The sequence below is a fragment of the Mytilus galloprovincialis genome, chromosome 2 (assembly GCF_965363235.1).
Source record: "Mytilus galloprovincialis chromosome 2, xbMytGall1.hap1.1, whole genome shotgun sequence".
In the NCBI taxonomy this organism is placed as follows: Eukaryota; Metazoa; Mollusca; class Bivalvia; order Mytilida; family Mytilidae; genus Mytilus; species Mytilus galloprovincialis.
In genome coordinates this window covers 74,458,739-74,485,151 of record NC_134839.1, presented here as the reverse complement: position 1 = coordinate 74,485,151, position 26,413 = coordinate 74,458,739, and the positions used below count along the sequence as shown (strand labels likewise).

General features: G+C 30.6%; 1 protein-coding gene across 8 annotated transcripts in view; it reads left to right on the top strand.

Annotated features, from left to right (window-relative positions):
* Positions 1 to 26,413, top strand: part of LOC143064371 (serine/threonine-protein kinase DCLK3-like) — a 70,239-nt gene that overhangs the window by 39,753 nt on the left and 4,073 nt on the right. For 5 of the 8 annotated variants that reach the window (XM_076237148.1, XM_076237147.1, XM_076237146.1 and 2 more), the window contains 5 exons: positions 15,944 to 16,922; positions 18,466 to 18,958; positions 20,733 to 20,879; positions 25,309 to 25,441; positions 25,763 to 25,930. In XM_076237148.1, coding sequence (XP_076093263.1) covers positions 15,944 to 16,922; positions 18,466 to 18,958; positions 20,733 to 20,879; positions 25,309 to 25,441; positions 25,763 to 25,930 — 1,920 coding nt within the window. Of the gene's footprint in view, positions 1 to 6,874; positions 7,159 to 10,334; positions 10,431 to 13,088; positions 13,617 to 15,943; positions 16,923 to 18,465; positions 18,959 to 20,732; positions 20,880 to 25,308; positions 25,442 to 25,762; positions 25,931 to 26,413 lie in introns of those variants that run through there. The other 3 variants (XM_076237149.1, XM_076237150.1, XM_076237151.1) reach the window with 3 other exon arrangements.

Below are 26,413 nucleotides of genomic sequence, written 5' to 3'. Positions count from 1 at the left end.
ATTCAAAAGTTCAATTAATTCAACAAGAAAAAAGTAAAACAAGTGACAAATGGCGGAACAAAACCATCAAATTGGTAGAAATTGAACCTGATCCTCCAAATACAGCAAGAAAATATATTTGGTGCAGAAAACGTAAGTATGGCGCATGCATGGTACACATAGATCATAGATGTAAAACTTGTGTCAGTAGCAGTGGCATTTTCTCATTTACATCAAGTCTTCATCTATTTGTACATGGAAATGTTTATATATAGTTCCATATTTCCTTTTGAAGTGTAATCTTTCTGTGACTTATTTGAAAAAGTGTAGGTTACGTGTCTTCTGTCATGTCCTTGCAATTCAATCAACCGTATTTTTGAATATTGATTGTATTGACATCCGTCATTGTATTTTATCTATTGATATTATATTTGTCCATCATTGAAGTTAAATGTTACTTGTGACATTGCTGTTTCTTTTCCATAAAAGAAAAGAAAACTGAATTTTTTGCTTTGAAGCTTTTATATACTTTGTAGTTTTAAGAACATGAACATAGCTTCTTTAACTAATAGAAAAATACAAATATAATATCCATTGATACCTTGATTCTTTTAATGCTAATATTGATATAGGGGAAGTTATTACTCATTATATTGAATTTAGATAAGCTGTCTAATTTTAGGTACTTTCATGTTTTTATTCTTATTTTTTACTAACAATTCAACAAAAAAATATTTATTCTTATAAAGGACAATTTGCCATGAGCCACATGTAAAATAAAATCAACAATATAAGTCTCAGGAACTTCATAACACGAGTAAGTTTGGATAGATATAGTGAAGAATATGTAGTAAAAAAGGAAAAGTCTTATTTATATTCACCCCACATTTATTTTGTTTTTAGTTTTCATAGCGCAATAAAACATTGTAACTAGGGACATATATGTAATTTGAATATTCATTACAGTCGAGAAGGATCCAATTCCTCATCAGTAGTAAATATTTTTTGAGAATTATAGATTATCAGTTTAGATGACCAATGTCAGACGGGAGAGATCCGTTTGCGCCAAAAATGCGTCCTTTTGCGCTACAACTTTTTTTTCTCCAATGCTACGTTTGCGCCACCTGTTTTAAAATTACATGGTATCATTTGCGCCAAAAATAAAACATACGATTGCGCCAATTAGAAGAAAAATGATTTTCTTCCCCCAGTTCATAATAATTCCTGTGGAATGCTTCTGCTCCATTAATGGTACGTGTTCTACTCTATTCTACCATATAGTGACCGCCTTCAACAAATTAAAGATTATGTCACAGGAGGAAAATTACAACAAGACATAGATTGAAAAATGTACATTTTAAAAAAAAAAATATGAAAAATTAAGTAATAAAATGTTTTGTATAATAAGATGTTATAATTGAGTTAATATTGATGCTTTGAAATTGAAGATTTGACAGAGTCTACTGAAGTGCAATTTACAATGTTATTTGGTAGTTTGTTCCAGTCGGTAATAGTTCTTGGAAAATAGGATTCTTTTCTGTGCTGTGTTTTGCAGGATGGAATTCGGAAGTTGTTCGAATTAGAATGTCTTGTTTGTCTTTTTTGTGGAATTAATTTATTATTTTTAGGTATTGCAACCTTTTCGTGTTCAATTTTGTAAAGCATTACCAATGTAGAGTCTTTTCTTCTGTCAGAGAGACTGTGCCATTCAAGATGTTGTAACATGTTACCAACGCTTGAGGTGTTTCGGTATTTATTGGTAAAACACCGCCCAGCCCTCCTTAACTTTTTCAATGCTATCTATGTCTTGTTGTAAGTATGGATCCCAAACAGAGCGGTAGATAGTTTCAGCCTATACGGATGGTGGGAACAAAGCACTGTGTCATCAACATATGAGGCTAAAACATAACCACCAAAGCTTCTATTTTCTTCTCTTTTGGCATATCCTGTAATAAATATTCAGCAAAGCAATAAGTTTTCTTCTTTCTCTGTACATGGACTGTCTAATGCATTACAAGTCATTTCTCTCCAGATGCTCATTTTCATGGTGAAATATCTCCAACATCCTTTAAATAAACTTATTCTAAAAGGTTACCTATTCAACACTGTAATAAGATCATTGAATATTGTTTTTATTGGTATCAATATTGATTTTGTTATCAGTAAATTAAAAGCTAACTAAATATTACTAGTATGTTATATGCATATACATATTCATGGATCTACAATCTGTCGATACCTGTAACTTGGCATTACACAAAGTCATGTTTTTCTCTGGCTGTTAATGACGTCTTTACACTAAATCCATTGGATGTTGGATGTGTACGGATAGATAGTTTAGTCTTAGTTGCATGATTTTTTTATTAGTTGTTTGTGGCTTTGAACTAGCTGTCAGATAACTGTGAGTACTCTCAGATCTGTTCATTATGTCTTTTTGTGTCAGGATGTATAAGTACCGGGCCATGTCCACTTGTATTTTTGTCCATCTGATGAGTTAAGCCTTTTTCAACTGATTTTTATAGTTCGTTCTGATGTTGTACTGTTATACCACTGTCCCAGGTTAGGGGAGGGTTGGGATCCCGCTAACATGTTTAACCCTGCCACAATATTTATGTATGTGCCTGTCTTAAGTCAGGAGCCTGTAATTCAGTGGTTGTCGTTTGTTTATGTGTTACATATTTGTTTTTTTTTCATTGTTTTTTACATAAATAAGGCCGTTAGTTTTCTCGTTTGGATTGTTTTACATTGTCTTATCGGGGCCTTTTATAGCTGACTATGCGGTATGGGCTTTGCTCATTGTTGAAGGCCGTACGGTGACCTATAGTTGTTAATTTCTGTGTCATTTTGGTCTTTTGTGGATAGTTGTCTCATTGGCAATCATACCACATCTTCTTTTTTATATAGTGATACTTTTTAAGCCTAAAATAAGAACAGGTAAATTGGCGCAAATGAGTTTCGAATATTGGCGCAATTGATACATTTGGAAAACAAAATTTGGCGCAAATGATACCCCTGAAAAACAGTAATTGGTGCAAAAGGACTACTGGCTGTCAGACAGTTAATCTGTTTATTGCTATTTTACCTATGACGACGTTGTTAATTTCATTGACAACAGGCATGTGCACCCTTAGTTTCTAGCGATCATTTTTCAGATCACTCTACGGTGCTGAGAAAGGAAATAATCAGTCAGTAAAATGAAAGGAAAATTTAGTAAGATAACAATAATCCAAGTTATTTGATAAACCCTAATTCCTTTATCAAGGAGTTTATAGAATGTGATTTACATGCAACACAATATTATGGACCTTGTCAGCTTGGTCAAAAACACAATTGTCTTGGCAATAAGAAAGATGTCTAGTTACATTTTAAAATTTGAAGTTAGATGTTGCACAAGTTTCATTGAACTAAAATTAAATTCTAAAATCAACAGTTTTTCACTTCTTGAGTTTAGAATAAAATATCTAAATGCATATTCCTTCTTCTAAATTATGTCTAATGGGAGATAACTCTAACTGCCTCAAGGAAATCTGTAGAGCTGCACACAGAATTAAATTTTTGTTTACCTTTGAACAATACTGCTGATTTATTTTGCTATTTAAAAATAAATTCAAAGCATAACATTTTTTAAATTAATTGAAATTGGATACATTCATGACTATGCAGTTATTTTAATAATGTTCACTTCTAGACAAAATATTAATTGATGTTTTTCTTAAACCTTTTTTATTGTCACAGTCACAGTGCTTAGAAAAATAATTTCAATGAATACATCCTATGTGATAAGTGAAGGATAACTGTATGAACAAATATAGGTAGAAGTTGTAAAATGGTAGTAAAGGCAATAATAAGAACGGTCTTTAAATTTTGTCCAGACTAAGAAATTAAAATTGGACCTATTTTATTTAAAATTTCCTGTGTTTATGTAAGAAAAGTGACACCTGTTGGGGCAAAAGTGGACTGTGTTTTTGTTTTGATGACCTGTAACATTTACCGGTAGAAATGAGGAACTGAAGATAACACATTAGGAATATTTTCATAGAATGTTCATGTGAAAAGAACATCAAACACAGCATTCAAAAGTTCAAAGAGAAAGGTGTGAATTCAATATCTGAAACTAATATAAATTTATGTAATGGAAGCTATCAAAACTGACCAGGCATTAAACACTATCCAATCAATCAATCTTGTACATATCTTTGTAGGGAAATCTGCTGCTTTTCTCTGACTTTACCAAAAAGTACAGGGAAAGTGGTAATTTTTTAATAGTCAGTTATAACATGTTGGTGATTCTAAATGGATGTGACAAAAAACACTATCATTCTATCCATCTATCAAGACAATTTACAGAATTTTGAAAGGATTAATAACTATTCTCTTTTGTTTTTAACAAATGCAGGGCCAAGATGGTAGTTTTTAATATGGTACTTCCTACTTTTCATAGGAATACCTGTACCTTAATTGTATTTATCATTTAAATCAGAAAATATTTGTAAACATATTATGTTACATTTAACAGTTAATTTTAGATTGTGTTTCATGTATAACCAAACCTTTTCTGTTAATTGTAAAAGGTATCATATGGGAGTAGCTTGGCATTCCAAAATATTTTATTTGGTCAGATTCCAAAATTGGTGCATTGTAGGTCTATAAAATAATGAAAGATGAGGTTGATTAGTATAGTATTGTCCAAGATTAATAAATGCATGAAGTTTGGTGACAAGTTTTAAAAGACTTTTTATTGAAACAATGGTCTTTCTATGGTGGATTAGTTACTATCATGTTTGGACGTCAACAGAATAAACCACTATTGATTTAAATGATTGTGTTATGTACGTGTTTATGTGCCCAGTTTTATTTCTTTGTACAATTTTGAATAAGGATAAATAAGTTTAAATTGAATATTGTTTGACGTGTGCAATTGCATAATGTCGAAATGTTAAGAGATAACTCTCGTAAATAAACTACAGAGGGGCATTATGGGAAGTCACTTTGAAATCAGAAGCAAAATACATATTTCCTCATATCATATAAGTATACTGTAGAAAATGTACATTGGAATCTAAGAAACCTTGACAGAATTGCTCCATGTGCATTTCAATTTTCATTTCTCTTAGAGCCTCCTATTATTTTACAAAAAATGAGAATGAGCCAGAAATATAATACACTCAGGGGCAGATCCAGGCAATTTTTAAAAGGGGGTTCCAACCATATGTCTACATTCAAAAGCATTGATCGTAAAAAAAAAAGAAGGTGGTCCATGTTAATATTAAATTTTAATCCAATTAATTTGAATGCTAATGAGATGGTTCAAATAGGTATCATTTGGGGTCATGATGTCCAGATTTTTATAACTTCAATCTGATTCTCATCTTTTTAATCGTTTGGGTTTTTGAAAAAAGGGGTGGTTGGGGTCTGAACCCTTCAACATCCACTGGCTAAAGCTGTTTTGTGGGTTATTTAGTTTGATTCTTGCATTCTTGACTTTAAGAGATTCTTTTACACACGTCATGATTTCTTTCCTCCCTATGTAAATTCTTGAAGCTTGACTTTTTTTGAGAGTCAACAAGTCATAATCTTCTTTCCTTCATAATTGAATATATGAATAACATACAAGTGTAATTTGATATCCAAGGTAAGATTATTTATAAAAAGTAATTATTCAGCTTTCATCTCTTTTGTCAAAATATTCAGTAATAAGAATATTTTTTTCGTGGAAGTACACTATATACTATTATTAGTACTATTATGTCTCTCCAAGTAATTTTAACACTTATTATTAATTTTTCTTTCATAAAATTCCAATTCTTATTAAAAAAAAAGTACATAGTTCTTTTTCATAATACAAATTTACATTTAAAATATATGTATGGAGAGTAAAAGCCTACTTTATAATACTGTGTTTGTAAAAACATAAAATATAAGTGCAATGTTGAAATGGTTGAAATTTTGAAGGAAAAAGATGGCACATTTTATACTTGGACATACAATGCAGGATATACTCCACTTTCAATCAGAGGTTCGGGGTCCAAATCTGGTGAGAGATCTCTTATTGAATATAATCTTTCTGAAATTAATGCTTTATCATTATCATTCCTGCATGGCTGGTGAGAGCATTTGGGATTCAGTTGTATATGGAAGTGACTATAAAATTGTTTTAAAAATGTTTTTAGCAGTGGCAACATTATGGATTGAACATGTTTCCTTTCAGGTCAGTCAATTTAATTTCAAAAGCAATAAAAAACAGCAGATTTAAATTATTTTTTTTGATTTCTTACTTTTAATTATTTTGACATTAATTTCACATGCAATGAACATGGATACATTTCCCTTCTTTTATTTTTTCTCAGACCATTCAAGTTTGCTCATGTATTTTGTTTCAAAATCAAATTCCAAAATCTTCAGTTTTTGACTGATAGTTGCTGATGAAAGTGTAATTTTACATGCTTTTCAGCCTTTTAAGTAAGACTAATTTTAAAGTTAGGCAAGTTCAGAGAATAATACTTATAACCGTATGTAGACCACACTGGATGTCAAATACTCTTTGATTTATATACATCAAGCAGGGCCATAAGTTATGCAATACATTTCTTTCCTTTGGAAATATGCATGCAGGACTAAGATGTTATGTAATATTTGTCTTTCATTAAAGATTTATTCCTCATATATGATGAATGGAAGCATTTGCAGAAACTATTTAAATTAGGTGTGAACAGGAGCGTTGGTTTGATCTCACAATATCCATTAAACTGTGATGATTTTTAACAATATACCATTTTATAAAACCCTATTTCACATTAATGATTAAATGCTTCCGACAATTATCAGATAAATGAATTGAAATAAAATCCTTTATACTGGCCTCCTGTTTTTGACTTTGTTTTAAATGCAATGACATTGTAACTGTTTGTATGGGGAACGATGTTGTGATAAATTAGGAACATTAGATTGAACTAAAGCCGTTGGTTTTTATCAGAACTTCTCTGCATTTACCCTAGAAACCTGACATGGATTACAGTGTAAATCCATAACAAGTTTTATAACTGTTTCTTTGTGAGATAAAGGATGATTTCATAGGTACAACTAACCTTGAGGTGGAAAAAATGGTGAACCCAGTGTCACACTCATGGACCGCTGGGTATATGGAACCCAGAGGGTATATGGAAAACCGTTTCAGATATAGTAAGAAAAGATTTGTCTTTTATTATTTTATAATTTTACATCAGTGCTAATGGAACAGTAGTACTCCAGTCATTCTTGTTTTGTTAGAAGTACCTGTTTGTGAAATCACTGCATTCTGCAGACACACTACAATTTTTTTAAAATTCCAATGGCTTTTAACTTTAAAACATTACACCATTCTTTTCAGTTGTCTCAATAGGTTTTTCTTAGTTTTATCAAAAACAAATATTCTATTTTGGTTTAATCAGTGTTTTAAATCCACAACCACCCTGTTTTCTTTGGATAACATTCTGATATTTTTCAACTGTTGGAAATTTTGGAAATTTTATATTAGATACTCGTGTCTTTGAAAAGACAGTCCTGAAGTAGAGTTATACCGTATAGCGGGTTATTTTTGCAAGGTGTTAATTTTCGCTTATTTTCGCGGATAAAACAAATTGCCAAAACAAATTCCGCCAATTTAAAAGTGTTCATGCAAAGGTATTGATAAAAGTTTTCAATCCGTCAAAATAACCACCGCCAAAATATTTCAGATACCTTATTCAATGAAAATAACCCGCTATACAGTAATACAAAAACTTAAATAGTTATAGCTCTGGAAGAACCTGATTTGAAGTAGTCAAGGTACTAGCAAAATGTTTAAGATGATAGAAGTACTTTTTTTTTTTGGGGGGGGGGGGGGGGCAAACTAGGCACTTGCTTAAGGGTTAAAAGTCCCAAAGTATATTGGAAGTAATATAAAGCTTATAAATCATTGTTTAAAGTTGTAAAAAAACAATAATTTATTACACATTGTCCTACATACAAACACTATTGAAATATTATAAATTACTGTAAGGCTGATTCATTTTGATGTGTAAGTATAATAATATTCTAATGTATACTAGGTTTTATTCAAATGATGAAAATAATGTTTATTCCATGAATAAACATTAATCTTTATTTTCTTACTGTATGGCTTTGTTGTCAGTCAGTGGTATAATATATGGATATGCCACTTCTTGATTAAAGAACCTTCGAAACTGAAGGACCTCAATAATCTTCAACTTACGTCATTTTGCTTATTTGAATCAAGTGTAAACCACAAGTCTCATGTAAAAAATAGGAGTGTCTGACATAAAAAAAAAACTATCAGCTTTAGGAATCTTTGATAATCTTTGTTGTTTTGAACTTAAAAGCCAATTTTGTTTTACATGTTCTTAATTTGTTTCCATTGTACAACACTTTTTGGTCTTTCAGTACTGGTATCATACATTTGTCTTCAGTCAAATTTTAGTCTCTTTTGTCTTCATAGTCAAATGCCAGTCTGGTTTGTCTTCACAGTCAAGTGTCAATTTGCAAGTGTCAGTTTGGTTAGTCTTCACATTCAAGTGCCAGTCTTATTTGTCTTCACATTCAAATTCTAATCTTTTTTGTCTTCACAGTCAAATACCAGTCTTCTTGGCTTTACAGTCAAATGCCAGTCTTCTTAAACTCTCAGTCAAATACCAGTCTTCTTTAACTCTCAGTCAAATGCCAGTCTTCTTAAACTCTCAGTCAAATGCCAGTCTTCTTTAACTCTCAGTCTAATACCAGTCTTCTTTAACTCTCAGTCAAATGCCAGTCTTCTTTAACTCTCAGTCAAATACCAGTTTTCTTCAACTCTCAGTCAAATACCAGTCTTCTTTAACTCTCAGTCAAATACCAGTCTCATTTGTCTACATAGTCAAGCGCCAGTCTAATTTGTCTTCATAGTCAAATGCCAGTCTGGTTTGTCGTCTTAGTCTTCACAACCAAATGCCAGACTTCTTTGTTTACATAGTCAAATGCCAGTCTTCTTTGCCTTAGTTGGTGTGTATTTTACCAATTCATTTACAGTAATTACTAGCCTTTTAGCACTGGGGTTGAAAACCATGATCATGGCAAGGGAAACTATATATATATATACTCTGATATTAGCCATTTTTTCTGCTGAAAGTTGTTATATTCTCTGCACATTAAGATGTCCTCCACCACTAAGAAGTGACATCCATGCAGTAGTAAAGAGTTCTGAAAGTGGCATTAAACATCAATCAATCAATAAACAATCCTTTTTCTTGACAGTCAATATCTGATTCTAATATTAGTATATTATAACTTCCTTTACCTTTTCCATATCTTAGGAGTTAGATAAGTCTATCAACTGTTGGTCAAATGCCAGATTGGTGTTTATTTTTCGTGGTATTTAATATTTTGTGTCCTTAACATTCATGAAGAAATCCAAATATAACATTTTATCATGAATTGATGGTGTCTTCAGAATGCTGTTTTGACAAGCATGTTTATAGGATCATGCTTGCCATGTTTTAAATTTGTGTTTTCATAAGAACTGAAGAGTGAAATGTCAAACAGAATTGTCACCAATTTTAAAATAACATCATCAGACAAGTGCTAAGTCAATGTTAACCAGGTCTCTCAGCCATCCATCAAAACAGCATCATGCTGTAGGAAGGTTTATGAAAGCTAACCCCCATATTTAAAACCTTTACAAGGTCATAGAGACCTAAACTATCTATTCTTAAGGTAAAAGTACAGTATTTCATTGTATATTTACCAAATAAGAACTTTAAAAGTTACTGATTACCAAATTGTTAAGGTTTCTTTTTCGTTTCATTTTTGAAGGGGAAAACTCATTAACAAAATAATTACCCATAATGATCTGGATTGGTAATTATAGCTAACTTGTATTATTTTGAAAATCGTTAGGTGTCAAAATTAAAATAGAGATAAAAAGTTATTGTAATCATTGGTGGCAGGTCATTGCCTTTGAGTTTACCGCTATGTCTGCCAGTGAATTCGAAAAAATGTTTTATAAATCAAAAGTTACTGCAGATTTTGGTGAAGATTTTAGATAAAATGGTGGGGGTATCATGTAGGAAATTATTTGTTAATATAAAAATTACTATGATTACAGAAAAGATATTAAAGTTTGTAGGTTTTTGCAGGTCTTTGAATGCATTTCTCATCCAACATTCTACAAGCTAGCAAGACCCTCATGTAAAGTCAACAGTCAAGGTTGCTAATCATCTTATTAGTATTCAACAGCCAAAATGTGTGCAAATTTATATTTTGAAAACTATTCTATATAATCTCAATATACCCTTGAAAGGCCCATCTCTCATGAACAGGAAATACCCAATGTTTGAAGTAGCCACTGGTCCACTTGTTCTATATCAGTAAGGATGACATGACTGAAAAAGATAATAGCACCGAGGAAAATATTTTTGATTTTCATCTAATAATAACCAAGTATGGTAAGAAATACAATTTATTTCACATTTTGCTGTTTAAAGCTGAGATAATTGTTAAAGACAATTAGTTTGTTGAATCAAATGTAAACAGTGCTTTTAAGTACTATTTTAATTGTGTCTTGCAGACAGGTGTTTGTCTTTTGGTTGTATTTCATTTTCTGCCATGGCATGATGCCAGTTTGTTGTCCTCTTATGAATTTGAATATACCTTTTGGATATTTTGCCCCTCTCTTACGTCTTTTATCATATAAGTGTTGACATATAATGTTGTGTTTTTACCTGAAACATTCCAAAATCCAATTATGAAAAGGATGAAATAAAGTTACAAACTTTTAAAGTTTATTTTTCTAAGTTCAATAGCACTTTTTATTGTAATAGCAGGTGCATCAGATTGTGATCTTAATGAGATTTTAGGATTTCCATACCAAAATTTTAATGAACTTTATTTAATATTGGAATATAAATTGATTTTGGTGTTGACTGATGTTTATTTAAGACTGAAATATTGACAAAAAATATAGGTAATATCTCCACATGTAGGAATCTATTTGTTAAGGACTGTACTGATAGATAACTCCTAAAGCGTCTTCAAATGGTTTGATCTTCACAAGTTAATTTAAATCCAAATTATATGACAGAAAATGGATAAAAGATATGATAAAACCATAATATCAATTTAATTAGTGAAGATTTTTTAAATAAAACAAATACAGGCCATGGAAAAGGCCCTACATCTAAAATCCTAAGTTACCCAAATGGCCAATAAAACTATAGAGTAAGACATGTTGTAGTTCTTATAATTCTCAGATGTCACACTTCCTTTGATTTGTGCCTATGAAATATAATTCATACTTTGACAACACTCCTTAACATTATATAATGGGAGGTAACTCTACTTCATTTATCAGAATTTCTTCTGTGGAACAACATATAGGCTTATCTTTAGCAATCATAAAATCCTCTCACATAATCATTGAATTTGTGTTTCTATATTTGCTTCATTAAGAAAACTATTTTTGAAACTGATGACTGATATTTGGTGGTGGCAGGCAAAAACATGTCTCCAAGAAGTATGTGTAGGTAATTGGAAAGTCATTTTCAACAAGAAAAGTTTAGATTGTCTTTACCAGTTTGAAAAGATTAGTTTTTTACTGCAGAGAAGTAGAGTTTGTAACAGTTGGGCTGTTTTCTGCTATTTGGTCAGGTTGTTGTCTCTTTGACACATTCCCTGTTTCAATTCTCTATTCTATTAAGTTAGCATTTCAAGTAAGGTTTTGAACATTTTGGGCGTCAAACCCCAAGGTTTCAGGTCAGCTTTGACCATGCTGGAGCCAGTCACATTGATAACAGCTGAAAAGCAAAATTATAGCAACATATTTGTAGAAAGAAATGTTTAACAGTTGAATTAGAATGAGATTTAAGAAATTTAAGCTTAAGATTTGTTTGATTTTTTTGCATGTGCTACTCAGCTTAAGAATATACCAAGAATGTTTCATAAAATATTTTTTCTCAGGATTAATGTTTTAACAGATTACTTGTGTATTGCATAAAATTTTAAAAAATATCTTGGTATGTCACAAACTAGGGGAAAAAAAGGAATAATGAATTAAGTTTTGTATTGAAGTGGATTTTGTGAAAACAATCCAAACCACACTTTTACCAACAATATTTATTTTGTCAAACAAAGTTACCTCCCCTAAATACCTACCCCCTTTTAATTAACTGTTGCATGTGTTAATTTTGAATATCACACCATCATGACAGCTTTTGGAAAAGAAATGGAGTATAAAAGACTGCATGTCAACGTAGAGAACTTTAGTTCGAATATTAAAAAGAGTTAAAAGAATTAAATAAATACTAAGTTATTTACTTAACATCTCAAATTGAAATCCTTTGTCTGTGCTTTAAATTTTTGCTATCTAATTTTATATATTTTATCACCTCAAGGATTTAATAGGGTAGTTTTTGCACATCATGGACATTTAATATTTTAATTCTAAATAAATATAGACTCAACTCATATATAAGGACTGATTGTGATGTAGGGGGTCACCATAGGGACATTTAAAATTTTGCCTATAAATTTCCCCTGTCAATTAATAATCATACATGAGGTTTGAAAAAAAGAGACTTGAGTGTAAGCTGAGTAATTACAAAGTATAGCTTAATATGTCTAGTCCTATAAGTATCATTTCAAACATTTTAATTGGCAGATAAACGTTGCCTCATGTCTCAAAATCTTTTTTACCATGTTTACTCGAAAGTTGCATTTGTTTAAATTAGGATTTAAAACTTTGTAAAATTTTGAGATTTGAAACAAGTTAGAATTGCTGTATTTGATAAGTAATTTAAAACCATTTAATTCATCTAACAAATGGAAATAATGGTAATAATTTGTTTTCCTTATTAAATATGTTGTAAACATTCTGAATTGTCTTCTCCTTTAGAGATTTTGGATTGTTTGCAGAGAATATTAGAAACACTGTGTAATTGGAAAAAGTAAACTGTTAAAAATGGAAGCATGAATGGCGGTTAGATTTCATTGGATAGTGAAATAAATTGGTTCTAAGTTAAATAACGTTAGCTAATGTTAATTGTTGTTTGATTTTCTATATTGACACAATGTAAATGTATTCACACACCGGACTGGATAGTGTGATAATTAGAATTAATAATTCATGAAAGATAATGGACTAAAGTGATATTCCTTGAATCATTACATTAGAACAGTGCTAACAAATGGATTTCTGCTGTCGATAGTAATCTCTCATATAAAGAAACATTCTTTGTATATCGGAAATCTTCAGTGCTTTGTTATCAATTTTGTTTAAGTTATTTAAACATTTTGAAATAAAAGGTCACATCAGAAAAGTTTGATTGTCAGATGAGACTTAACATAATATTTTTTATCCTGGTGTCATTTTAAGCAACATGTGAAGATTTTTGACAAGTGATACTCTTTTTTGTCAAGGTTTGAATATCAGTTTTTGGATTCATGATTCAAGTAAAATAAAGATTGAAAGTTTTGATTTCGTAAGCCATGTAAAATATATTAACTTTTTAAATGGAGGCAGATATAATAGTGTGTTTTGGATACTACATGTATTTATACAAATAATAGTTCCAAAATGGTGGATATTACAAGATCTTTGGAATTTCCAATACTTGGACTTAAAGTTAGGCTTAATGGTAAGTTTCCCTTCTTTTTCTAAACAGTCCTTTTTAAGGATGAACACTAAGTTAAGCCTTAATGATATGTAACAAATCCATATTCGGACGGGTTAGATGAAGTCCAAAACCAGCTTATAGTATTGTGATGTTGGGTAGATTGCCGAAAGTGGGTCCTTATCTGTGTAATCAAATCCTTCTGCAGTGTTCAATCCTGAATTGAAACTGACTTCCTCAATCGAATGGACATCAAGGTTCCCATTGTATCCTTATTTTACAGATTGTTTAGAAGTATAATCTTTGAAAAATCATAAAATGATTTTATATGCTTGTTTAACAGTAAAATGAGACTCACTTTAAGATTTTTCTTAAATTTAAGTAATAATGGCAACAAAAAAAGCAAAACAATTTATTTTAGTTTAATATAAAAATACTGATAAAATCTATGTAAGGGAAAATGAAATTATATGTCTGCAATTTCGTTTCAATTCAAAACTAGATTAAGTTTATGATAGGCAAATTGGGTAAATTTTTTGCCTTTATTTTGTTCAGAATTAATAAAGATTCTATTTTATTTCCCATAGTGCAGGTTTCTTATTGTGTGTTAAGATTTATGACATGATTTTAGATTGGCATGTGATGATATTTTTTTTCACTTGTAAAACTAGATTAACCCCACCACACTGGTTTTTGGTGGTTCATATGGTCTGCAGTATTGTCCTTGTAGACACTATTTTTGGTGATTTCTAGTATCTTTTTTTATGTATTATGATATATTCAAATGATGTGAAAGCTTTTTATGTGAGATTTGTTCTGAGAAATAAATGATGAAAATGGACATGATACTTAAACATTAGGAGAGTAAACTATAAAAGTGAAAGAAATAGCTGACTATGCAGCAGAAATTATCAGTATGGGCTTTGCTCATTGTTGAAGGCTGAATGGTGACCAGTATAGCTGTTAATTTCTGTGTCATTTGGTCTCTTACAGAGAGTTATTATCTCATTGGCAATCATTTCACATCTTCTTTTTATATAAACAGCAATAGTAAACCAAAGTATGCAACCAGAAATCACTATAACACCTTGATTATGATTTACAATACATGTACTATAGTTAAAATATTTTATGAAACTAACACTAAGTGAAGTCCAATATTTGTTGTTAAATTGAATGATTATTTGACCAACTTCCAGTATTGAGTTTCTTGATTTTGACCCTTAACATGATTGGTTTATGACCTTTCACTGTTATATATATATTTCATAAATGTATAAACATTGGAGTGTTGGTAATAAGAAAATAATTTGGTATTGATATTTACTTAGGAAAATATTTACCGTACTTTTCTGTTTACTCTCTATTGTAAATACCTGTTTGGTAATAAACTCAAACCTTTCCTTGCTTAGTGATTGACAAATTTTGTTTATTGTCTGATAATGATTGATAATAAAAAATAGGGTTGGAATGATTTCAAGGCTTTCTGATGTTCTTTTTTACCTGAATTGGACCATGGTTAATTATCAGTTACATGTATTGAAGTTCTTAATTAACTTCATGTATCAATGACTTATATGTTTTCTCTATCAAGATACAAAACTTTCTCATTGATTTTAGTAATTAATGTTAGCTTAATTAATACCAATTTAGTGCAAAAGAAAAGTTGATTGAACTTTACCATATTATATAGGTTGCAGAAAAAGATGATATTACTCCTCTACTTGAACATAATTCTGAATTTACCTAAATATAATCCACCGTAGTGTCTTTCATTGTTTACAGATGGGGTAAAACTTATACATGTATATTCTACACTGGAAACACTATTGGAAGTGGCCATTAAATGTACCAGAAGCAGAATTTTCTATTCACATTGTCATCAAATCTCATTTGTGTTTACTATAAAACATGCATTTTATTTCAGGCATTTATTTATAGTCCTAAGTACTACCTGAAAAGATGATTAATTTTTTTTTATAAAACCAGGGGAAATGTTTTAATGACTGTTTCTACAATAAGGACAAGTGTATGTTTTCAGTGTATCGACTTATATATAAAATAAATACAGTATATATTATAGTAGGATTATATTGCTGAAGATTTTATTCAAGATATTTATTCTATGAAGAAAGATGATATTTAGAAAGTAACTTAAAATGTTGTCTTAGGGTTTAAGTAACTTTTAAATACCTTAAGTCATACGAAAGAAAGAGTACGTGCATACATTAAGGTCAATTTTAAATGCCATAAATATATGTAAAGTACATGCATTCATTAAGTATACTTTTAAACACCACAAATCATTTAAAAATTACATGCAATCATTTGGTTCTGTTTTCTATCTATAGCACGTCCACATCAACATGATCTTGAAACAGAACAAGCTGGTTATGCCCAGGGCTTCCGACACCGTGCTGGCATGTTTGGGAGCAACGGTTTTCATCCAGGACGATATTTTCATGGACAGCAACCAACCAAAAATAGATGGGGAGGAACTTTTGGTCATGCTACTAAAAACTCTTATCTGTCAAACACTACTGAGCATGTGCCTCTAAAACCAAAAGTAGTGACAATTGTACGGAATGGTCCCAGGCCCAGAAATAATGTGAAAATACTTTTAAACCGAAGAAGTGTCCAGTCGTATGATCAATTAATGTCTGATATTGCTGAGGCTTTTGGTCCAAAATATAAAACAAATAGGCTTAAGAAATTATTTAATGTCAAAGGAAAAGAGGTTCATGGTATTTCAGACTTTTTCCGTGATGATGATGTTTTCATAGGCGTAGGAAATGACAGTTTAACAGAAGGAGATATACAAGATATTATAGAAGAGCTTTACCCTGATAGTCCATATGCCAGGAACTTATTAAGGGATTTGGAAAAACAACGGAAGAAGCGACAAGCAGCATTGAAGGATAGTGAAGCTGATAAAAGAGATAGTGGTTTTGGTGAAGGTAGTGACGGAAGTAATAGGGACCAAGAAGGAGACTATATCATTTATAAGGGTCGTCCACAAGAAAAAGGGCGAAGACGTCATGATTATCCAAAGGAGGACGAACTAGCAATGAGACTAGACAAAGATCGTATGAAAGCTGCTCAGGAGGATAGAGATCGGACAAAACGTCAACAGAAAAAAATGATCGAATCTGAAAGAAGAGCATTGGAAAATGAAAAAAGGAAGCAAAATCAGGTTCCAACAACAGCTAACAAACCAGAAGATCCATTCAAAAGAATGAAGGAACAAAAAGAAAAAGAGAGAGAAGAGATAAGAAAAAGGAGGGAAGACGAAAGACAAGCAAGGATTAAAGAGGAAGAAGCCAAAGAAAGGTAAATTCTTATTAGTTTAGAACTGTCTTTCCTCATTAAGTATGCAGATGTATGTCTGTTATTGTTCTTGTAATTGTCTGACTTATAAAACTGTGTAATGCTATACCCATCTGTTGTGGAAATTTAATATTTGGAGAGTCATGAGTAACAAACTGATGATACAGACATATTTTGTTATCCAGGGGCCTTTGTATAGCGTACTTTAGGTATGGATTGTGCTCATTGTTGAAGTCATATGATGACCTATAGTTGTTTTATATATGTCAACTGGTTTTTGGTGAATATATTTCTCATTACCAGTCATACCTTTGAGAATTTAAACTTTTAAACCTGATCTAAGGGAATTTAGTTTAACACAGAAACGCAGAAAAGTTAAATATCAACCTGATAATTAAGATTGTGCTCAACTGTTTAGAGAACGAACATTTTTTAAAAAAGTATGTGGATTTGTCGCAATAAGCTAATAGAGTTCATTCTGCTTTTGAATACAATAACTGATTCATAAAATTTATATAGAAATATTTTTAGGATGTCAACATATTTTTTTAAAGTTCTTGGCTGTTATTCAACTTTGGTGTTAATACAGAGTTTGACAAAAGATGAGAGTAGTTTATTAAACAAAATGTTCATAATCCAAGTATTGCCTTTCAGGTTTAACTGTTGAGAGTAATTCATCTATAACAGTTCCATTGTTTATGTACTGCCTTAAACATAGACTGAACTGTTTAAAGTAATTGAACAATAAAAGTGTCTTTTAGGCTGAACTGTCTGGAGTAAACCAGAGTAGTTAAAACTTAAAAGTTCTATTATACATATACAAATTTATAAATTGCCTTTCAGGCTGAATTATTGAGAGTAATATAACTAAAAAAGTTCCATTTTATGCCTTGAAGTTGATATAGATATAAACATTCTCAGATTGATACTCAATCAATGATTTCCCCAATGTATTTTGTATTTGTAACATTGATTTTATTACTATGATTAAATATTTGATATTTGCATGGTTTATTAATTGACATAAACTAATGTAATTTAAATACAGGTACAAGTTGAACTTTTCAACTGCCATTTTTATTCATAGACCTATTTGACATTTGTTTTAAGTTTAACAAAATGGTTATGGCCATATATTTCTCGGTGTAATATAAGATCAGGATGAATAAGCAAAATATTTGATGAAAGAAAGTTAAAAAAAAAAGAAATTAATTGACAATAAGTTTTCGTAAGAATTCTATTTTTTTCACATTTCACAATTTTTATCAAATATGCATTTTGTAATGATTGCCTATGATGGTGTATAAACAAATATATCACAGTAAAATACCATGACATTTAACCTTGACTGATAAGTGACTTTTTATATCATTTTTGTAAAAAAACTAAACTAAAATGGTATCATGAAGACAAACAAAAAAACTAACTAACGAGCCTTGAATGATAAAAATTCAGAGATACTTTATACCTATTATAAGGTTACTAATTCTGTGTTGCATTCTCACACTATGAAGACCTTACTATACAAACATTACAATTCTTGCAGAGAAAAAAGAGAAAAAGCTGAACATGCAGCAAGGGAAAGACAAGCTGCAGCAGAGAAAGCCGAACTAGAGAAGGGTGACAAAGAAAAAGCCGAACATGAGAAACCTGAAAAACAGAAAGAAAAAGCTGATAATAAATCAGACAAAGAAGATAATGATAAAGATTTACATAAAAAGAGAAAATCGAAGTCGAAGATTGTACGCAAAACTAAGTTAGAGAGACAAGTTAGTAGTGATGAACATGTTTTGAGTCGCTATGAATTAGGCCGGACTCTTGGTGACGGCAACTTTGCTATAGTTCGACAGGCAAAGTTGAAAAACTCTAATAGTGAATATGCTATGAAAGTTATAGATAAACACAAGCTTAAAGGCAAGGAACACATGGTTGAAAATGAAATTGAGATTATGAAAGACTGTCACCAACCAAATATTGTGAAATTGTATGAAGAGTATGAAACTCATGATAAAATCTACCTCGTTATGGAATTAGTTAAGGTGAGTTAATATTATAGAGTGAGCTTCATGTAAACTTGGATCGACTGATTTTACCAGAAGTAAAATTAACAGTAAAGGATTTTTGCCCCTTGTATTATATATGAAAATAAGGAGATCTGGTGTGACAACAAAACTATATCCATAAAAGCAAGGATGAGGATGTAAACAACAATAGGGCACTATACAGCCTTCAACAACAAGCAAAATCCATACTGTATAAAAAATAAACCAAAAAGTGTCAGGCATGACAATATGTGAAACAATTCAAAAAAGAAGACCAAGTCCTTGTTTTTTGTTTGAGCACTCAACCATCCCTTAATCTGTGATAGTGTGTAACAGCATTACATAAAAACAAACTTTAAAAATTAGTTGGAAAAGGCTGAACTCATCATCAAAAAAACCAACAACATCAAAACAATAACAAAACACAAAATACAAATCAAGTACTTGAAGTTACTGAAATCTAGTTAGAAACTCATAAACCATGTTTTGCAGAGACTGAAATTTCAATATTGGTTCTTTAATTTGTTATCAGTGCTGAATCCTTTAACTCAGATGGTTAATTAAACACAAAAAAAAAAAAACCAAGACATCTGAAGATCCACATGCTGTCTTCAGCAATATAAAGGTGTCTAAAAAATTGGTCAATTGAGCTCTAGAGCCTGGTATCCAGAAAACTGTAAATAATTTTCACAGAGACATTCAAAGATCTGCCTTCAACACCAAAATTATCCAATGACCACATTTTGCATAGTAATTAACCATATACAACAGAATCCATATTTAGAATGTTTATAAAGAGATATAATTACTGATAAATAACTGGCAACACAGACATTTCATATGAATCAAACACACAACAGAATGCACTATTTAAAGAGTCCTGCTGGTCATAGAAGTACTATGGTTGGCATGTTTAGAGATGACAATGTAGGAATGATTTAGACATGATAAGCATAATTTTGTTATATAATTGCCCATGTTACAAATTTGATTGCATTGGCTTGCTTAAAAATCTAAGCAGAAATTCTTTAATTGAAATATTTATTGGCATTTTAAACACAACTGGCATGACCTTTTTTCATTTTTATTTTGTTATGAATTGAAACAAATTTTATAATATTAAATGATTAATGAGACAGCAGCACAACATGTAAGTTCATATTTGAAGGTTACCAAATGGTTTCTCATTGGTTGACAATTTCTCAAACCAAATTGTTACTCATTTATTGAAGGTAAATTACATGTACCAAGTTCTTTCACAAACACATACGGCTGTCGCATATCCACCTCAAAAAAGAAAATTTAGTTAACAATACAGTTCTATTCAAAAATGTTGTCTAATGTTTCTATATGTTACTTGAGTTTGTTAGGTAATCATAGCTTGAGTTTTTATAGTTTACAGACTTCACTTAAAACTTTTAATTGTTCAAAAAATAAAGGTAACAGTAGTATACAGAAGAAGCAAAAACAAATCCAGGTAACAAACTAAAACTGAGGGAAACACATCAACTATAAAGGGAAATCAATAAAACAACAGAAACACTGAACTACAACAAAAGAAATATATCATATACATAGAAACAAACTATAGATAACAACTGCCATATTCCTGACAATACAGGACATGTTAAGAAAAAATTGGAGTTTGAAACTTGGTTTATGACCAGCCAAACCTTCAGCTTATATGGTATAAAGTTTGAAATATGTTTTTAATTGTTAAACATTTTGAAAAATGTACAATATTTTATATTCCTATTTTTTATTCGTACAGGGAGGAGATTTATTTGATGCTATTACACAGAGTGTGAAGTTTGGTGAGGTAGACTCAGCGCACATGGTCAAAGACTTGTGTAATGCTTTATTTTATCTACATTCACGGTCTATAGTTCATAGGGATCTCAAACCAGAAAATTTATTGGTAAGTTCTTATTTAGAAGAAATAAGAATAGAAAAAACACCATATGATTCATACATTAGGAAGGACACAGCAAATTTGAAAATATTTAAAGGAGCAATGTATTGTGGAATTGGAAATTCTGTAATAAATATGCTATCATGAAAAGATTAAATGAGAAATTTTGAATCTATCTAAAACCCTACAGGCAAAAAGAACCATATCCAGATTTGGCATATTAAAAAAAAAATCTCCATAAAAGATAAGAATAGCCAAATTTAGCACAACTTTTTTTGATTTTTATACGACTGCAAAAATTTTAATTTTTTGGTCGTATATTGCTATCACGTTGGCGTCGTCATCGACGTCTGCGTCGTCGTCGTCGTCCAAATACTTCTAGTTTTCGCACTCTAACTTTAGTAAAAGTGAATAGAAATCAATGAAATTTTAACACAAGGTTTATGACCACAAAAGGAAGGTTGGGATTGATTTTGGGAGTTTTGGTCCCAACATTTTAGGAATTAGGGGCCAAAAAGGGCCCAAATAAGCATTTTCTTGGTTTTCGCACTATAACTTTAGTTTAAGTGAATAGAAATCTATGAAATTTTGACACAAGGTTTATGACCACAAAAGGAAGGTTGGGATTGATTTTGGGAGTTTTGGTTCCGACAGTTTAGGAAATAAGGGCCAAAAAAGGGCCCAAATAAGCATTATTCTTGGTTTTCGCACAATAACTTTAGTATAAGTAAATAGAAATCAATGAAATTTTAACACAAGGTTTATGACCACAAAAGGAAGGTTTGGATTGATTTTTGGAGTTGAGGTCACAACAGTTTATGAATTAGGGGCCAAAAAGGGGCCCAAATAAGCATTATTTTTGGTTTTTGCACCATAACTTTAGTATAAGTAAATAGAAATCTATGAAATTTAAACACAAGGTTTATGACCATAAAAGGAAGGTTGGGTTTGATTTTGGGAGTTTTGGTCCTAACAGTTTAGGAATAAGGGGCCCAAAGGGTCCAAAATTGAACTTTGTGTGATTTCATCAAAAATTGAATAATTGGGGTTCTTTGATATGCCGAATCTAACTATGTATGTAGATTTTTAATTTTTGGTCCCGTTTTCAAATTGGTCTACATTAAGGTCCAAAGGGTCCAAAATTAAACTTAGTTTGATTTTAACAAAAATTGAATCCTTGGGTTTCTTTGATATGCTGAATTTAAAAATGTACTTAGATTTTTAATTATTGGCCTAGTTTTCAAGTTGGTCCAAATGGGGGTCCAAAATTAAACTTTGTTTGATTTCATCAAAAATTGAATAAATGGGTTCTTTGATATGCCAAATCTAACTGTGTATGTAGATTCTTAATTTTTGGTCCAGTTTTCAAATTGGTTTACATTAAGGTCCAAAGGGTCCAAAATTAAACTAAGTTTGATTTTAACAAAAATTAAATTCTTGGGCTTATTTGATATGCTTTATCTAAATATGTACTTTGATTTTTGATTATGGGCCCAGTTTTCAAGTTGGTCCAAATCAGGATTCCATATCAAGTATTGTGCAATAGCAAGAAATTTTCAATTGCACAGTATTGCACAATAGCAAGAAATATCTAATTGCACAATATTGTGCAATAGCAATTAATTTTCAATTGGAGTTATCTTTCTTTGTATAGAATAGTAGTTGATAATATATGTTGGAAATTTGCCAGGCATGACTGATGTCATTTTCTATTTTTATTTGCCAATAACTTTATGTAAATAACTTCATTGGAAATTTGCCAATATAAAATGTTGCTGATGAAGCTTTTTTTCCTTATCTTATCTAAAATGTTTTTAGATAATGTATGTTGGACATTTGCCAGACATGACTATGATGTCATTTTCTATTTTTATTTGCCAATAACTTTATGTAAATAACTTCATTGGAAATTTGCCAATATAAAATGTTGCTGATGAAGTTTTTTTTATTGTTTTATACAATAAACAATGTATATTCACTTTTACTACCAACCAATCTTTACCATTCAGTGATAACAAGCACTTTATTTTACATTTTAATATTTTATGATGTATTTAAAAGAGTAGTTATTGTTGCAAACTCCATTAGAAATTTGAATTGATATCAGTTTTGGAAAAAGGGAAACGGGGATGTGAAAAAAAAGGGGGGGGGGGTTAAATTTTTCTCATTTCAGCTTTCATAAATAAAAAGAAAATTTCTTCAAACATTTTTTTGAGAGGATTAATATTCAACAGCATAGTGAATTGCTCAAAGGCAAAAAAAAACTTTTAAGTTCATTAGACCACATTCGTTCTGTGTCAGAAACCTATGCTGTGTCATGATCAACTATTTAATTTTACATTTAAAAAGTTTGAAGAAGAAATCTTTAATTGATTTGTAAAATCTTGACATTTGTTTTGTGTAAAAAAAACCCATGTAATGTCAAAAATTTGATCACAATCCAAATTCAGAGCTGTATCACGCTTGAATGTTTTGTCCATACTTGCCCCAACTGTTCAGGGTTCGACCTCTGCGGTCGTATAAAGCTGCGCCCTGCGGAGCACCTGGTTGATTTTTAATTTGCTTCAACTTATCAGTATTTATTAAACCTTCAAGCTGTTTTAAAATGAACACCAGTGATGAGTCTTGATAAGGAGAAAGGCATTCTTAAATACTATAATTATAGGCCTGGTAACTTTGATGACCTTTTTAGCCATTCTTGTGAATGTTAAGCTGGAATTAGATATTTATTTAAAATTTTGTTCAAATACATTCTTCATTTGAGCGTAATGTTCATTGACATACTTTTGATGTTATGAAATGGCATAATCAATAAATTATGAAAATGTTTTATTTCTGAGGTGTATTTAAAAATTGACAACCTTCCTAGCAGATTTAAACCTGTTTTTGTATCTAATAATGTAACAAGAATATGCATACTATATGTCCAGTTTGTTTTTAAATTATATTGTATTGAATTTTCAGTAGTTGAAATAATATTAAAAAGTCATATAACATCTATTTGTTTTCATCAGTATTAGTTTCTGTCCTCAAAATGCCTTCTAAGGAAAACCATGCCAAAAGATCTGCATTTTAGAGGCCTTAATAATTGCTAATAATGTATACACTTTAAGACTAAAGGTTTTTTTACCAAATATTACTGGATGCACTGGCGGATCTAGAAATTTTGATAAGTGGGGGCTCACTGGCTGCCTAAGAGGGGGCCCGCTCCCGTCACGCTTCAGAGATTCCCTATATAACCAACAAAATATTTTTTTGGGGGGGCCCAGGAACTTTTTCCTGAATGTGTATCTTTAAGGGGTTTTACTGTTTTGAGCTGTTAGTATTTTCATCCTGGCTTTTTTAGCATTCACATATAGTCAGTTTAATTTCTCAAAGAGTGGCAAACTCAGAAAATTGTTCTGGACACAGAATCTTGAGATTTATAGTCAGATATTAAACATTCATTTATCAATTTTCTGTAGAATTTGTAGTGAAACATAAGATGACATTTATGTAATTAAGAGATCAAATATTTTTTATAGTTTCTAATTTGTGTGTAAGAGATTAATTTCCTTTTATAAAATGTTCAACTTTACCTTGAAGTTATTTTTTTTTAAATGAAATTTATATTTTTATTGAACAACTTAATATTGCAGTAAGGTCATGAAAGTTAATACAGTCTAAAGTCACTGCATAAGCTGCATAAGTGACAAATTGCCTTTTTTTAACCTTGAGTTTAAGAAATTTAATGGTACTTTGTCAGTCACTTTAATTGCTTTATCTATGGGAAATTTCTGCATGAAAACTATTGAAGGTTGTTGACAGTCATTATAACTAACTACTATTTTTTTTTATATATTATTTCGGCTGAGTGTTTCATTTAAATGAAATCTTTTAAAAGAAACCAATGGCATCTAGTTGTTACACAAAAAAAACCAAATTTTAGTGGTCCAAGAATGGTTTTGTATGTGTTCTTGACAATTCCTATCTATTTTGATTGACTGTAGTGGCGCAAAAGGTGATTGTTGCTCTGTTATCTTTTCTTGAAAAATCCCCAAATACTGTGGAATCATTATTATTCGTTGGATACAAATTTTTGTAGATTTCTAGGGTGAAGGTGAATCACTAAATTAAATGTTCAACAAATAAAAAAAATTCTAATGGGCTTGTATGCTGGCTTCGGCAGGTATCAATCAGGTCAGTTCGCGCAAAACCATGAAATTAAATATCAACTAACATGTAAATTTTCCACAATCCACAAAAATTGGTACCTACAAAAAATAAATGATTTCACAGTACAGAATGATAAATTAAATTTCAAAATGCCTGTTTTGGTTTGTTGCTAATCCTAATACAAGAAATATAGTCTACAGTGTTTAAAGCCTTATATCATATTACATGTAGTAAGTTTTTTGATATTTTAATTAATAAAATGATTTCAAAATTTGTACAGGTTCACAGAAATAAAGATGGAACAATTTCGATAAAGTTAGCTGACTTTGGTTTAGCTATGGAAGTCAAAGAAGATATATACACAGTGTGTGGTACTCCAACTTATGTAGCTCCAGAAATCTTGTCAGAAATAGGTAAATACAATTTACACAAAAAAAAAAGTATATAGAGAAGGCTTTTTGCAAGTCATTGTGAATTAAAATTCAGCAATATAAGTTTTGTAAATTTTTATGATTTTTTAATTTTTATTTTAAGTGTATTTAAAATATGTTGGATGATTTATTTTAATATCTTTTCTGTAGATATAAATTTAAGCACTTTATTTAGTGAGTTGTAATATTTTTTTAAACAAGACCTTTAAATTTTTCAAATTTTTGAACATGGGGATTGATAAAACATGTGGGAAATTATTAAGTATATTACTTCCCTTGACAATATATTGTTTTGTTTTACAGGTTATGGGTTGGAAGTTGATATGTGGGCTGTAGGAGTGATATCCTATATACTGTTGTGTGGATTCCCTCCCTTTAGAAGTCCTGACAGAAACCAAACAGAACTTTTCGAGTTTATCAAAGCAGGAGAATATGAGTTCCTCAGTCCTTACTGGGACAATATTTCATCTAGTATGTGTTTTTTTTTTTTTTTAAAGTTTACATTTCACCTTTTTACAGAACTTTTTTTATTCCTTTTTAATGTGTGAAATCATTTCTATGGTATTTATTAGTGTCCTTTATGCTAGGATTTGAATTGGATAAGAGCAGTCCCATTAGAAATTATATTATGCTTAAATCCTTGATATGGACCATTACTATTAGAATAAATATTTGATTATGTCTTACTTAAATTTGATGCACCTTAAAATTCATTGAGGATTGTTAGCAAATATTGCAAAGTCATATACAGTATAGAGCTATATGAGAAAATTAATTTAAAAATGCAATAGCTAATTATATTCTCAAATGATTTGTTGTACTGTCTCACTGCAGACCACACAATCCAAGTCGGAAGTTCACTCTGGTTATTTTGTTTGATCAATATTCAGATGGAAATACATTGATTCTTACAACATTATTTATTAACCATGATGAATATTTTATGGAAACTGG